The sequence below is a fragment of the Callospermophilus lateralis genome, chromosome X (assembly GCF_048772815.1).
Source record: "Callospermophilus lateralis isolate mCalLat2 chromosome X, mCalLat2.hap1, whole genome shotgun sequence".
Taxonomy (NCBI): Eukaryota; Metazoa; Chordata; class Mammalia; order Rodentia; family Sciuridae; genus Callospermophilus; species Callospermophilus lateralis.
This window is the reverse complement of record NC_135325.1, coordinates 97,251,833-97,267,798: the sequence shown is the minus strand read 5'-3', so window position 1 is coordinate 97,267,798 and position 15,966 is coordinate 97,251,833. Positions and strand designations below refer to the sequence as shown.

General features: G+C 40.4%; 1 protein-coding gene across 1 annotated transcript; it reads right to left on the bottom strand.

Moving 5' to 3' along the window:
• Positions 1 to 906: 906 nt before the first annotated feature.
• LOC143638658 (testis-expressed protein 13C-1-like) lies at positions 907 to 3,035 on the bottom strand. Its single transcript, XM_077106497.1, has 2 exons — positions 2,435 to 3,035; positions 907 to 956 (listed from the first exon to the last, which is right to left on the bottom strand). Exons 1-2 carry the CDS (start codon positions 3,033 to 3,035, stop codon positions 907 to 909), a joined length of 651 nt encoding a protein of 216 aa, XP_076962612.1.
• Positions 3,036 to 15,966: the final 12,931 nt, after the last annotated feature.

Below are 15,966 nucleotides of genomic sequence, written 5' to 3'. Positions count from 1 at the left end.
ATTTATAGTCCAATTAGTCCTTCCAAGAGAAGCACCATACACACATAGTACAGCAGCCCTGAAGTCTGTCTTTGGAATGCATTTTGTTCTTCATCCACTGTTCATTGGAAAGGAACCTGGGATGGGGATAATCGGGGGCTGAGGACTAGAGTATGTAGCAAATACGTCCCCCAGCACTGTCTTTTTACAACACAGTCCAGTGATCTTTCAGGCAGGCTGCAATGCAGCCAGGAAAAATAGATGAGTCTCAAGAAAGGAAAGCAGCAGAGGATCAGAAAAGCCCTGCCTGTCTTTTTGCCAGGATACTTTCCTGATTTTTTGCCACTGCTCATTCATCTTCTTTGGGATTAATGTGATAAACAATTGCTCACTCAAGCCCTTTCATGAAATGTCTATGACATGCCCCCAGAACCACAAAAGTGAAACCTTTTTTTTATCCCAAAATTGGATCTTGATATTATTTCAATTGGGTTTATCCAAAGGTCACATTTCATGCAAGACAAAGGGGACAACCTGATCCACATATCTCAAATTAGGCTCACTTTTGTCATCTAACCAATCTCACCCAATGGATTATAATGTGAAAACTAGATATTAACATAGTTATAGTTTCTAACACATACTAGGCCAACAGTAACTTTTTGTTCAATAAACTAATGAATGAAATTAAACAAATTTGCTACAATCTCTAAGATTACCATTCTTCTCTCAATTGGACTCTGCAATGTCAATCCCTTTTCTTCAACAGAAGGATTGAGTTCTAACAAAATTGGTCTGCTCTGTCTTGTTCCAAAATGTGTGACAGAATGTGTCCTTCTCCATGATGCCTTCGTTCTCTTTTTAGCTCCAGCCAGTTGAGGTCATAGGTGAAGGCTGCTGAGAGCCAGAAGTATGTATCATGAGGAGTCACACACTGGGAGCCAGAGCTTCTTCAGCTTCACCCAAAGTTCCTGGAGCTTAGAGACACAAAGAACAGACACTATGAATGTTATAAAAACAAACTGAGAAAAAAAATGTGAACACTGCTCTAATCTACAGTACAACAATAACATTGTCAGGAAAAAAAAAAAACAACACCAGTGTTCCTAGAACATAATGTATCTTATGTTCTGAAAACATTGTTATTCCCAGCAGAAGACCTGGTGTTATGGAAGAAGGAGGTTAAGGAGAGTACAGAAAGGAGAAAAAGAGAGTGTTCTACAATATTAGCTTCTTCAGAATGTAAACCAACAGCAGCCATCCAGAGTCCACCTGTGAACTTAAATGCAATTGGAGAAATTTTCCTTTCAAAGATTAATTAACATATTCAGCAGAATCTCATATTTTTCAAAAATAATACAAGTTATATACACACATGTATGATATTAAACTCTTTCTCCAATTTGTATTAATGTGTTAAAAATGGTTATTGCAGGTTGGTGATGTAGGCCAGTGGTAGAGTGCTTGCCTAGCATTTGGAATGCCCTGGGTTCGATTTCCAGCACTGAAATAAATACTAGTACTGCTTGATGGTGGGATAATGGAATTTTTGTTTGTGTTTCATCTTTTTTATGATGTAAATAAAGGAGATCTTTTTATTTGAAAGGGGCCTCCAAAAAATGATTTATCTTTGGAATATATCTCCATTCTTTTTCTACCTCCTTGAATTCAGTAGGGAACTTGTTTTGGTGAAGACGTCCCATCTCACTGGTTATCTAGATTTTTCTTACATTTATAGCAGGCCAAATATCAGGAAAAATTAATCATACTTTACATCTCAGGCAGTCCCAAACCCTCCTTCTGATGTCTGAACAAGTTTCTCCTCTTGCTGGGATTCAAAGGCTTTCTTATCTTTTGGCATTCTGGCCATCTGTCCCTAAGGCTGTTGTTTCCTTGGCTTCAGTTAAGCTCAGAGAAGTCTACAGAAGTGAGGCCTCACAGGACTTTCCTCCTGGCTTTAGTACCCTGAGGCTTCACAGGACTACTCCCTGACCTTGGCTCCTCTGATCCCACCACTAAACTAAGGCCTGAATGAGCCGACTGTAGGCCAGGTGAATAGATGAACCCAATGGGCATCTGGACTGCAGCTCCAGCCACTTCTATTGAGATTACTCTGGGTGGGGAGGTATTGGTCCTGGGAATGCCAATGGGAATGGTGTGAAGAATGGCACTGGGACTGGGTGGGGTGGTGCAACACCAGTGATCTCAGCGGCTGGGAGGTGGAGGCAGGAGTTCAAAGCTAGCCTCCGCAATTTAGAAGGGGCTAATCAACTCAGAGAGACCCTGTCTCTAAATAAAATACAAAACAGGGCTGGGGATGTGGCTCAGTGGTTGAGTGCCCCTGAGTTCAATCCCCAGTACCAAATAAATAAATAAATAAATAAACAAAAAATAAAGAATGCATTGACAGAGAGGGGTTGAGCAACCTGGGCCCAAGTACAATGGGGTGCCATACCTGTTGGGGATGCCATCTGGGCCTCAGACTCCACATCCTGCGTACCCTGCGACCCTGTGGCAAGCGCCTCTCTCCGTCCCCCTGCATCCACAGGCCATGCCCCAATCCTGTGCTGCTCATCTGGCGACTCAGGAGCGACTTCCTGGGACAGCTCCAACTGGCTCAGCCTCTCACGCAGGGCATCGCGCTCCCCCAGCGCTTGCTTCAGGTCATCTCTGGCACTATGCAACTGAGAAACCACGTCGTCCCTCTCCTCACGCAGCCGCTGCAGTTCCGAGGCCAGAGCCCAGGCGGTTCCTTCGCACTCCTTCACCTGCCCCCTCAGTCGCCGGACCCGTCGCGCCTGCTGCTCCCGCTGCCTCGCGGCCACTCGCACCCCAAGGGCCAGGGCACTCCAGGCGCACGCCCTCTTAATGGTGCGCGGCACCTGAGGGTCGGCCACGACGGACTGCAGGTTGTCTTCCACCTCGTTCCAGGGCCGTGAACGGAAGGTCAGGTAGAAGTCTGGGTTACCACCATTACTGAGCACCTCTTCGTTGATAAACACCACCACCTCGCTGTGGCGGAAACCGCTCCTGGGGTCTCCGAAGTCGACGGCCATGGCCACTGAGGCCTAGTCAGCAGAGCTGCGGCCTCTTCTGTAGTAAGCCTTGGGCTACCAACTGGCCCGCCTCTCAATTCCTCTCTCTGTGGTGTTTCAGTCCCTGCCCAATCCTATAGCCTCTTCCTTAACCTCCTACCCCCTCCTTTCTCTTCACAAAGCCCCAAGCCTTAAAACCAGTTCTCTCTCACATCAACCCCTTAGGCGGCTAAAGCGTCAACGACTTAGCACGTCACAGATAATGGATACTGAGGCTGGCCGCAAGGCCTGTTGGGACCAACATTCCTTGGCAGAGCTCTTCCTGTCAGTCGACTAGTTGGGCTGCTGCTCTACTGCTCTACGGGGCAAGCTAGATGGGGCACTGCGGAGAGTGCAGAGAGGACCCCTGTTTCTAAGAGTTTCTGAAGGACAACACGCAGCCACATAGTATGGATTTCTAACCTGGTGAGGTAGGAGAGTGCACGGGTGCACTCTTTGGCTCAACTCCCTCTCCCATTACTCTCAGTTGCTCTATCAAACCTTCTATACAGTCTCGAGCTGTGTGCACTGTTCCCTTCTCATCTTAAGCAAATGACCTTGGAGTCTTGCTTGTCAAGAAAATCAAGGGAATGAGCTATGAAGGCCTCCAGCTTTCCTTGCTAAGCCCTATCTCCAGTGCTCCAGATGTCAGTACTTCCTGTTCTATTTTCTCAGGGGTTTTATTTCCCTCTTGACTTTCCTGCATTTCCCTCATGTCCTGTGTTACTAGATATGCCATACAGTAAATCTGTTATAGTTCCTTCCATTCTTAAAATAATTTTCTCCCTCTAGCCCATGTCTTGCTTTTCTCATCACCACCTTTTTTTTTTTTTCATTAGGAGAATTGTCTGTGCTATGTCCACTTCACTATGTTCCCTCCACCATTCAACCTACTGCACTTTAGTTTTCACCCCCAATGCTCTAGTGAAAATTCTAAAGGTCTTCAGCAGTTCCAACTTTAGTAGAAACACTAGTGGATACTTTGAAAGTTAGTTCTCATATCATCTTTTAGCAGAGTGCAGTGGTGTTGAACATTCCCTCCATTACACTCTATCCTGGCTTAGTTTCTGCAACATCAAATTCTACTGATGTTCTTCCTTTGCCTCTGGCTTATCTTTCTCAGTTTCTTTGAACTCCTTGTTCTTCTACCCAAGGCTCCAATTTTGGTTTTCTCCAGTATCATCTTCAGATCCCTCTTCTTTTCATTCTCTGTGTTGTCCTTAGATGTGCTTATTCACTCCTATAATTTAAAATGCTACCTCTATCACAACTCTGTATTTCCAATTTAGACTACTTTCTTGGTTATCAGATCCATAATCTTTTGTTCCTTTGGCAGATAGTTATTGAACACATAATAATTTTGCTTGAAAAAAGTGGTGAAAAATATTGAAAAATCCCTAACCCTCATAATATTATATCCTGTTGGTGAAATAATAAATGAAAAAAGCCAAACAAGTAAGCAAGATATTTATAAATTGTTATGAGTGCTGAGAAGTTAATATACAAGGTGATGTGAAAGATTGGGACTCCACAGGGGTTTGAGATTGTTGTGTGTACATAAGAAGTTCAGAGGAGCTACAGTTGTAGTTCAGTGGTAGAGCACTTGCCTAGCTGTGTGAGGCACTGGGTTTGATCCTCAGCACCACATAAAAATAAATAAATAGGTCTGGGATATAGATCAGTTGGTAGAGTCCTTGCCTCACATGCAAAAGGCCCTGGGTTCAATTCCCAGCACCACAAAATTAATTAATTAATTAAGGGTATCATGTCCATCCACAATTTAAAAATTTTTTTTAAAAAAGGTTAGAGAAGGTCTCTGAGAAGATGACATATTATATGAGATCTAGAATTCCAGTGTCAAAAGTCTTGGTGCAGAAAAAGCTTCACACATCCAAGGAATAGAAAACAGCTGCCAGTGAGACCAAAGCATGATAAGTTAGGGAGAAAGCCAGGCATGATGGTATACACTCTGTAATCCCAGCATCTTGGGAGGCTGAGGCAGAAGGATCACAAGTTCGAAGGTAGTTTCAGCAATTTAGGGAAACCCTGACTCAAAAAATTAAAAAAAGTGCTGTGGATGTAGCTCAGTGGGAGAGCACTTCTGGCTTCAATCCCCAGTAACAAGCAAATACACACACACACACACACACACACACGAAGAGAATGGAATGAGATGCTATTGGAAACAAAGGTGTCATCTCACATGGCCTCAAAAGCAATATTAAGGTGATTTAATTTTATTCTAAGTGTGAGAAGCTGAAACTATAGTGTTTCTATTGGTAGTATCATTAGATCTGAAAAAATTTACTCTGGATTTTGCATGAAAAAGAGATTATATATCATACAAAATTACATATAAGAGGTTGTGAGGGGAATGGGGAAAAAAATAAGGAGAGAAATGAATTACAGTAGATGGGGTAGAGAGAGAAGATGGGAGGGGAGGGGAGGGGGGATAGTAGAGGATAGGAAAGGTAGCAGAATACAACAGTTACTATTATGGCATTATGTAAAAATGTGGATGTGTAACCGATGTGATTCTGCAATCTTTGTAATGTTTTGAATAACCAATAAAAAATAAAAATAAAAAATCCTGTTAACAAAAAAAAAAAAAGAGAGATTATATGGGGTCCAGAGCTACAACCTGTAGTAGCTGTTTGTTTCAGAGACATGGTCTGTGATGTCTCATGGCAACCAGGATGGTAATATCAAGTAGAACTTCTGGGACATATAGTTCTGGAGCACAGAAGAGAAATTGGGTTGGAAATATAAATTCGGAAGTCAGTAATGAATTAGTGGTGTTTACCAGTCATAAACCTAAATGAGAACCACTAGGGAGAAGAAAGTCATAAAGAGATAAGTAGAAAACAATGGACTCAGTCCTGGAGCATTGCAAATTTTAGAAATACAGAGTTCAGAGACACAAAAATGATTCTGTGTTAATTCCTATGTGACTGTGTGTGTGTGTGTTTGTGTGTGTGTGTGTGTGTTACCTTTATTTATTTCTTTTTTTTAAAGAGAGAGTGAGAGAGAGAGAGAGAGAGAGAGAGAGAGAGAGAGAGAGAGAGAGAATTCTTTGATATTTATTTATTTATTTTTAGTTATCGGCGGACACAACATCTTTGTTTGTATGTGGTGCTGAGAATCGAACCCGGGCCGCACGCATGCCAGGCGAGCGCGCTACCACTTGAGCCACATCCCCAGCCCCTATTTTATTTCTTTTTTTATATGATGCTGAGGATCAAACCCAGCGCTAGGCAATTGCTCTACCATTGAGCTACAACCCCAGCCCCCCTATTTAACCTTTAAAATCAGATAATTATGGTGATATATGCTATTTCAACCACAGAACAATATGAAAAGCTCTGCAGATTATTTTGTGTAGCCATCTTAATAATCAATGACAAAAATATATTCTCCTAAAGAATGCTATTGACCCATTTCATTTATAAATATTGCTGCAAAGAGATTGCACTGGCATTTCTGTGTCACTTTTGGTTAATGTAAGAGTAATTCCTTGTTGTGATTTATTTTTTTAATTTTCTTGCAGTGCTAGAGATTGAACCCAGGGTCTTGTACCTGCTAGGCAGGCAAGCACTCTACCACTGAGCTACACCCCAGCTCTTGTTGTGGGATTCTTGCATTATACATGAAGTAGAATAAGATTTGAAGATGTATTATGATAAGTTAAAAATGCAGGGGCTGGGGATGTGGCTCAAGTGGTAGCGCGCTTGCCTGGCATGCGTGTGGCCCGGGTTCGATCCTCAACACCACATACAAACAAAGATGATGTGTCCACCAAAAACTAAAAAATAAATATTAAAATTCTCTCTCTCTCTCTCTCTCTCTCTCTCTCTCTCTCTCTCTCTCTCTCTCTCTCTCCTCTCTCCCCTCTCTCTCCCCCTCTCTCTCTCTCACTCTATCTTAAAAAAAAATGCATATGATAAGTTGAAGATGTTTATTCCATGCCATAGAAAAAGATGGACAGTTCCCCAGTTCATTTTTGTGAAATCAACAAATTTTGATAGCCAATAAGAAAAATAGTGTATAGAATAATATAGTTTACAAATACTGACAAATATAGTTTACAAATATCTGCAAAAATTTTACATAAAATATCCAAAAAGGTACTGTACCAATGTTCCTGTGGCAGATATTCTTTGTTAAATCAATAGAAAAGTTTTCACTTTCATGCTAACATAACCACTACATTGCCCAGACAGTGATGTGGCAAGTCCTCCATAGTGTCTCATGGCAAATTTTAGCCAATCTTGTTCCCATTTTGTCAGTGATGGGCTTAGAGTTGGGCATGTAACCCTGTGATGGCCAATGAGGTCTATCAGGAAACTTTCTAGGGGTTTAAGGAAAATATTTTCCTTTGTGATTAGGTAGAGTACCAATAGAGTGAAATCCTTTTACCATGAGCTGCCATGTTTTTTTTTTGTTTAGGATGCTGGTATGAAGATGTGTTGTTTGTAGCTTCAGTAATTACCTTGAAGCCATGAGAAGAGACGTGGAAGATATATTTTGACCATCATGCAGAAACAGGGTGAATCCCCCACCCAATTTTTTGTTTGGAGGTCAAGATTGATGATAGTATATGCACACTGATTATGAAAATGTTTCTTTTTTTTTTTCCACTAGTAGGGTTTGAACAGAAGGTAACTCTGCCACTGAGCTACATCCCCTGCTCCCCTCCTTTTGGTACTGGGCATTGAACCCAGGGATGTTTAACCGCTGAGCCACATCCCAAGCCCCCCCCGCCCCTTTTTTTGAGACATGTTCATGCTAAGTTGTCCAGGCTGGCCTCAAACTTGTGATCCTCCTGTCTCAGTCTCCTGACTAGTTGGGATTACAGGCATGCAACACTTCATGAGGCCAAAAATGTTTATTACTTACATAATGAAGATTCTGAAGAGAGCAGCTAGGCCTCACAAGTTAGTCCAAAAATGGCTTAAGAAATCAAGGAGAGGAGATTTGCTTGGAATTTTAATTGTGGTTATGGGTGGGGTTGGGATGAGGGTTTCTATGTGTGGATAGGGGCTAGTATAGTTTGAAACTGCTGCTGACACCAAAGGAGGAAACATTAAGGTTTTCTTATCAGCTTGCCCAGATATGGTACTCAAGGGGAGAGTGAAGGGTGAAGCTTAAAAGCTGTTAGTAGTCAAAAATAAAAAAATGGAGTCATGGGGCTAGGGGTATAGTTTAGTGGTTGAGCATGTACTTAGCATGTGCAAAGCCCTGGGTTCAGTCCCCAGCACACACCCTCCCCCAGTGGAGTCAGATTTTTTCATTATAATTTACCTCTGATGTCTAAGTGATGACAAAAATGTACCATGCTTCATTTAATTGAATTTAAACTTATTTAAATAAACCATTTTGGCACTATATGAGGCCTGCAGCCTGCAGCCTGTAAGAAAGGTAAAGGTTCCATTGAATTCTTTCTTCATGAACCCAGTATTACACATTCTGTGAAATTAAATTAAGTACCTTGGTCACTATCAGTAGTGTCTGTAATTCCAAAGGGGATAAGGAGTATCTGGGTGACCTTGATTTATATTTTACCCAAAATATAAGTCTATGAAGCAGTAGATTATTAGAGTTCTTAACTAGAGGGAAATCTTGGAGTAGAAATTATTATTGTTGCTATCATCTAGATCAAAGAGTTAGATAATTGGCAATGGCCCAAATAGTCTATGAAATGGTGCAGATGGGACTGATATTCAGTTAGGAAAAATAGTGTTAAGAGACCTGCATGAAGTTTGGCTGATTATGTTGACCCTTGGGTCCTATTCTTTATCCGGGATGTCCTTTTTAAGGAATGAAAAGTTACTCTCAAGTGAGCTCCATATGGTGAATAGCTGTAAAGTATACATACATACTGTTCACTCAGTTTAGTTCAGAGAGCTCCTCAGGTATCAAAGGACCTTTTGGAGGGGTGTCTTAGTTCATTTTGGGTTGCTATAACAAAATTCCCAAGACCAGATACTTTATAAGGAAAGAGGTTTATTTTGCCTTATGATTTTAGAAGCTGAAAAGTCCAAATTTGGATGGCCACATCTGATGAGGGCCTCAGGTTGTGTCATAGCACGGTAGGTGCCACCATATGGTGAAAGCACCTGTGAAAGCAGTGAGCAGACACATGCAGAAGTGGTCAAACATATGAGGTATCCTTGTTCATAACAGCCTACTCTTGTGATAACTAATCTAGTCCCATGGGACCTAATGCAGTCCCACAAGTTAGACATTAATTCCTTCTGAGGATGCTGCCACCATGACCTAGTTATCTCCCCGTGGACTCCACCACCTCTTAATACCATTACACTGGTTGGAGACTAAGCATCCAGCACATGAAACGCACATGAAACTTTGGGGGAATAATCCGTATCCAAACCATAGCAAAGGATGACCTCCTCCAGCACCATGACATCTGGCAAGGAACTGAGGACAAGGGAGATCACACCTCCTACAGGTAGGATATGCCAGAGGCCCTAGGTTTGATTTCATCCTGTAGTAAGGAGATATGGTGACCATGGCATGTTTGTGAGGTACTGTTTATTTATTTTTTAGTTGTGGATGGACACAATACGTTTATTTTATTTATTTATTTTTATGTGGTGCTAAGGATCGAACCCAGGGCCTCACACGTGCTAGGTGAGTGCTCTACCGCTGAGCCACAACCTCAGCCCTGTGGAGTACTGTTTCTGTGACTAATGCACAGTGAGCATCTGGCTGTTTTAAGGGCAATAGGCTCAAGGGCATAATAAACCTGTATTTATAGAAAATTTTAGTATGCAGCCAACAGTTGCTGCTCTAAAGACATACAGTATATAAGATCACATGATGATCAGAAAGCAGAGAGAGTGAATCCACTTGCTAGATACAAAATATAAATTTGCTTATGAGTTACTGAGTTGCTGAGTCTGGCTTCAAACTTGCAATCCTACTGCCTCAGCCTCACAAGCAGTAGGGATTACAGACATGAGCCACTGTGCTCAGCTGCTTGTTCTATTGTTTTTTAATTTTTTTTTAAAAATTTCTTTTGTAGTTGTAGATGGATAGATGCCTTTATTTTATTTGTTTTATTATTTTTTATGTGGTGCTGAGGTTTGAACCCAGTGCCTCACGTATGCTAAGCAAGTGCTCTGCCACTGAGCTACAGCCCCACCCCTGCTTGTTCTATTTTCTGTTAAGTAACTGCACAAGATTTTAGAGATTGTGTTGTTCAGATTTAGAATGATTCCTCAAGTATTATTGTGATTTGAACCCAAGTATTGGTTAAAGTTGTGAAGGTTTGTCAATTGCTGCATTTCAGCAGTATTAATGTTAATTCAGAAGTTATGTTTTAGAGATGCAAAAGCAATTCAGCACATTTATCTTTCTATTTTAAAATTCTTTTGTGTTTCCAGTTAAATCAAATTGTAGGTCTCTGTTTCAGTATTTTTTTTCCTCCTCTGTATCCATATTTCTCCCTCTCTCCTTCCTTGCCTTCCTGCCTTCTTTTCTGCCTGCCTTTCTGTCATTATGTCTTTTCTTTCCTTTTTGTTATTACTGAATATACTCTAGGAAGGTTCTTTTTTAAAACATTTTTTTAGTTATAGATTGACACAATACCTTTATTTTATTTATTTATATGGTGCTGATGATGGAACCCTGTGCCTCAGGCATGCGAGGCAAGCACTCTATCACTGAGCTAGAGCCCCCAGCCCTGTTCCTTTTCTTTTGAGTCAGGGTCTCACAAAGTTGCCCAGGCTTGCACCAAACTTGTGATCCTCCTGCCTCAATCTCCCAAGTAGCTGGGATTACAGACCTGTGCCACCACACATGACTTCCATAGAGAGAGAAAGGAGGGAAGAGATAGGGAAAGAAATATTGAATGAATCTAACAAAATCATGCTATACACATATGTAAAAGTACCAAAGGGAATATCTCCTTTATATGTAGAAGGTATGTATCAAAAATAAATGAATAGGGCTGGAGATATATCTCAGTTGGCAGAGTGCTTACCTTGTATGTACAGGGCCCTGGGTTCAATCCCCAGCACCACACACACAAAAAAAAATGAATAAGGGGGTGGAAAGAAGATCAGTAGAGTAGAGGAGAGAGAAAAGGGAGGAGGGGAGCAGGGAAGGAAGAGGGAGAGGAAATGGTGATGTAAATAAAATTTCTTGTATGTATAATTATGTCAAAAGGAATCCAGATACTATATATAAATATAATACTCTAATAAAAAATTTTAAGAGATTATGAAAGTTTTATTTCTTATATAATGAGGCTTCCTGGGGCAACCAGTGAAAGCATCCCAAGATGATGTGAAAATGGCTTGAAAGAGTGAGGAAGGGGAACTTTGCAAGGATTGGGATTTTTATGGTGATTAACGGGTGAGCTGAGGTTAGGGGTTTTTGTTTGTGATGGCATCTGCATGGATTGAACCCATTGTCAATACAAAAGGAAGGAGAAACAAGGCTTTCTGATCAGCTTGCCAAAATGTGAGGCACAAGGGGAACAGGGAGCAGTGCTCATATCAGAAGTCACACTGAAAAATATAACGAGGTTCTCTGTCACATTGCAATAAAAATATCAGAAAGTAAGAGCATGTGGGGCCTTCTTGATGTTATTCAACCTCTAAAAATGACCTTGGAATCACCTGCTTCAGAGTTCTTGTGGTGCTAAATAATTCAATGTCTTTATGGTTGAAGATATTTTTATCTGGGCTCTCTGTTACTTGCAGCCAAAAGAATTCTAAATTGATCCATTGTCAAAGATATAACCAATTATTACCATGTTGGATATATTCAGGTAATACAAAAGTGGGTCAATAGAAATCTATTAATGTAATTCATAACAAAAATAAGTTAGAGGAGAATATCATAGGGTCATATTAATAACATAAAATAGCTTTCATAAAATTTAACACATACTCCATTATAGTTTGGATATGAGTGTCCCCCCAAAAGCTCATGTTCAGAGGTGAAGTGATTAGATTAATGAGCATTGTAACCTAAACAGTGGATTGATGTATTTGATGGATTAATAATTTGAATAAACTACTGTACTGGGTGATAACTGTAGGCAGGTAGGGTGTGGCTGGAGGAAGTAGGTTACTGGGGACATGCCTTTGGGGTTAATATTTTGTCCCTGGTGCCTTGCTGTCTCTCTGCTTTCTGGCTTCCATGAGCTGACAGCTTTCCTTTGCTACACCCTTGCTGTGATGTTTTGCCTCGCCTCAGGTCCAAGGCCATAGCACTGGGACCATGGACTGAGACCTCTGAAATCATAAGCTGAAATAAACTCTTCCTACTCTAAATTGTTTTTGTGAGGTATTTTGGTCACAGTGATGAAAAGTTGACTAACACATGCTCCTAATAGAAACACAAGGTAAAAGAGGAGTAGAAAGTACCCACCTAATAAGAATTATAATGCGGGCTGGGGATGTGGCTCAAGTGGTAGCGCACTCACCTGGCATGCGTGCGGCCTGGGTTCGATCCTCAGCACTACATACAAACAAAGATGTTGTATCTGCCGAAATCTAAAAAATAAATATTAAAAAAATTTCTCTCTCTCTCACTCTCTCTTTTAAAAAAAGAATTATAATGCATTCTGCTGTCATATATAAATGAAAAAATTAATAAAAAATATATTTATTGATCACTTACAATGCATCCTGTATGGTATTCAGATCAATAAAGTTATGTCATTAAAAATCTCTTATTCAAAATTTTAAAAAAAGAAAAAATAGAAAGTACCCACCTAAGGTGATGGATATACATGAATCAAAACATCACATTGAGACTGAGGCTGTAGCTCAGTGGTAGAGTGCTTGTCTAGCATGTGTGAGGCACTGGGTTCGATTCTCAGCACCACATATAAGAAAATGAATAAAATAAAGGTCTATACATCTAAAAAAATTTAAAAAAACATCACATTGTAACTCTTATATATGTACAAATTTTATATGTCAATCAAAAAAGTAAATTTAATTTTTTAAAAGTCAAACAAAAAGCAAATATTTTGAAGAGTAAAACACTAAAAAATGTTTTCAAGATAATCAGGAATGACATTATATTCTTTGAAATTCCAATAAGTACAATATAAAAGAAAATGGTATAGCATAATAAATACTCAAAAAAGAGTTATTATTTTTTTCTCATGTGAAAATGCAATGACAGTAATAAATATTTATATAATTAATAGAATTGTCAAGATTGCAGGCTATAAGATTAAACAAAAGAAATTTCCTCTAGGGCTGGGGATGTGGCTCAAGCAGTAGCGCACTCGCCTGGCATGCATGCAGCCAGGGTTCGATCCTCAGCACCACATACAAACAAAGATGTTGTGTCTGCCGAGAACTAAAAAAATACATATTAAAAATTCTCTCTCTCTCTCTCTCTCTCTCTCTCTCTCTCTCTTTAAAAAAAAGAAATTTCCTCTATTACTAGCTGAGGAGAAATAGATATGGGGAAAATATTTCATTTACCATGATGATTAAATTATAAAATACTTTATGTGGTAGGTTTGTAATGGGTAAACTTCTTTGGGTTCAGCTACATTCCCATTTCCTTTATGTTTCCAATTAGGGTGAGAGATTATTGTGGGAGAATTGGAGGACAGAAGGAAAGCAGTGGCCATTTTCAAGAACATGACAAGAAAGTAGTCTTGGATGGAGCTCTCTTTGTTGTAGAAGGATGACAGAATGAGGCTCTCATCTACCTCCCTTGCTTCTGTGAGGCATGGAACTATCCATCTTGGCTTTTTTGGTTTATAGCTACAGGCTATCACACCACTCAGTTGCAGTGTAGAATTGGCTCTCAGAAACAGAGTGACCTACCAGTCATGTCATCTGTCATCTGACTCCAATGGTTCAAGGTCCTCCTGGGGAATAAAGATGTGGGGAGCTAACACTATGCTTATATTACTTATGCTGTCTATCTAAGTAATAAACTTACTTGGGCATGTTGTCGCCTTACTGGCCAAATCTCTGACAGAGTAGCCAGCCAACCTAGCAGCTGCTTCTGCTAGAGACTGACCTCCAGAGAATTCCTCCCATGTTTCCATTGTATAACTGCAACTCCACCTCCTTCTGACAGTGAGATCAAGTGACCAAGTTAAGATGGTGACTTTTCTTGCCTCCTGGTCCTTGGACACAAAGAGATCAAAAGGTCCAGGTGGCAACCACAGATTATAATTCATATGAATCTTGCTCCATTGGTTAGAGCAATGGTTCTCAACATGGGACAGTTTAGTCCCATAAGAAATATTTGGTAATATCTGGTTCAGTAGATGGTTCTAGCATGGTACCAGGCTGCCATGAGTCTGCTCACAGAGCCTCCACTTGATGACTGTGGTAGTTATTTCCAATTTAACTCTCCAGACACCCTCTACCCTTTTCCATCCTGCTTTCTTACTTAGGAGGCTGACCTATATGAACCACATCAATAGGCTTCTTTGCCTTCTGGGTTTTGGCTAGATTTGGCCAAGGAAAATTACCAGCAGGAGAGCAGAAGGAAAGAGGAAAATTAAGTTGCAGTATTTATTCTTCTGTTTTTTCTGTATTTATTCCTTTCCTACAAGATCACTTTGGGTTAGCTTAGCATTTCAATAAGGTAACCACTCTTCCCAAGGCAGCCACCTGTAATGAATCACTCCTTCTAGGTTCTGGTAACTATTTCTAGTTTCTGTAACTTAGGGTCCAGGGATGGTAAAAACTCCTACTGCCCTACATTTCTGTACTACTTGTGATTCTCTACATTTATGCTTTTATAGATAATCCCTTGTAAATGAACCCTCTTCCAATTATGGTCAAGTGTGCTGTTTCTTGTTGGGACCCTGACTGATGTTATGACCACCCAGAAGCCTGCAAGGAAGAACATTCTGGAGAGTAACCTGCCAGATTGAGAGCCCATTATATATCCTTCTTTTTAAAAAAAATATTTATTTTTAGTTGTAGTTGGCCACAATATCTTTATTTTTTTGTGGTACTGGAGATTGAATCCAGTGCCTCACACATGCTAGGCGAGTGCTCTACCACTAAGCCACAACCCCAGCCCCTATATATCCTTCTTAAACATTTTGAATTTACCTATCAACCTTCTAGCCTGCAACTAAAAGAACTTTGTGAGAAGTAGTTTTTCAACTCCTTTTTTCTTCCCTGTTGCTTCCATCCATCCTATCTATTCTCACCCCCCCCACACACACAAGAACCCAAGTCTCTATCTTCTACTTGAATAAAGCACAGTATGAATCACATTTTTGTATGATTTGGTTAAATTGTTTTATTATGTATGAATATTTTAAGGGGAAGTTAGTAAAGAAAATGACTCTAATGAATAACCTAAATGGGAGAAATATATTGGGATCACTGGAACCTCCCAAATCAAACCATAACATCCTAGTAGATCTTAGGCCAGGGTAGCTTCCAAGGAAAGAAGGGATTCTTGCTGCAGCTTTGGAGTTGAATAAGAGAAATATTTGTTTTATTATTATTATTTGGTACTATGGATTGAATCAGAGGTGCTTAGGCACTGAGCTATATCCCCAGCCCTTTTTATTTTTTTATTATTTTTTAAATTTTGAGGCAGGTCTCACTAAGTTAAGTTGCCAAGGCTGGCCTTGAATTTGCAATCTTTCTGCTTCAGGATCTTGAGTTCTGGGATTTCAGGCAGGTGCCACAACACCTCGACTAGAAATATTTGTTTTTAATTGCAGTTGCCACTAGAGATTGGCTCTGGGAGACAGTTTGTGGCTGGATTTGCCCTGAAGTCTCTTAGCCAGGCTTTAATGAAACACTTGCAGTTTCTCTTTGGTTCCATTCCTCCACCTCACAGTTCTTCTTAGTGTTCATCTACTACACAAACAAACAGAACAATTGGTGTCTAGACTCAACCTTGATGAGGAAAGGAAGCCTGCCCTGATGAA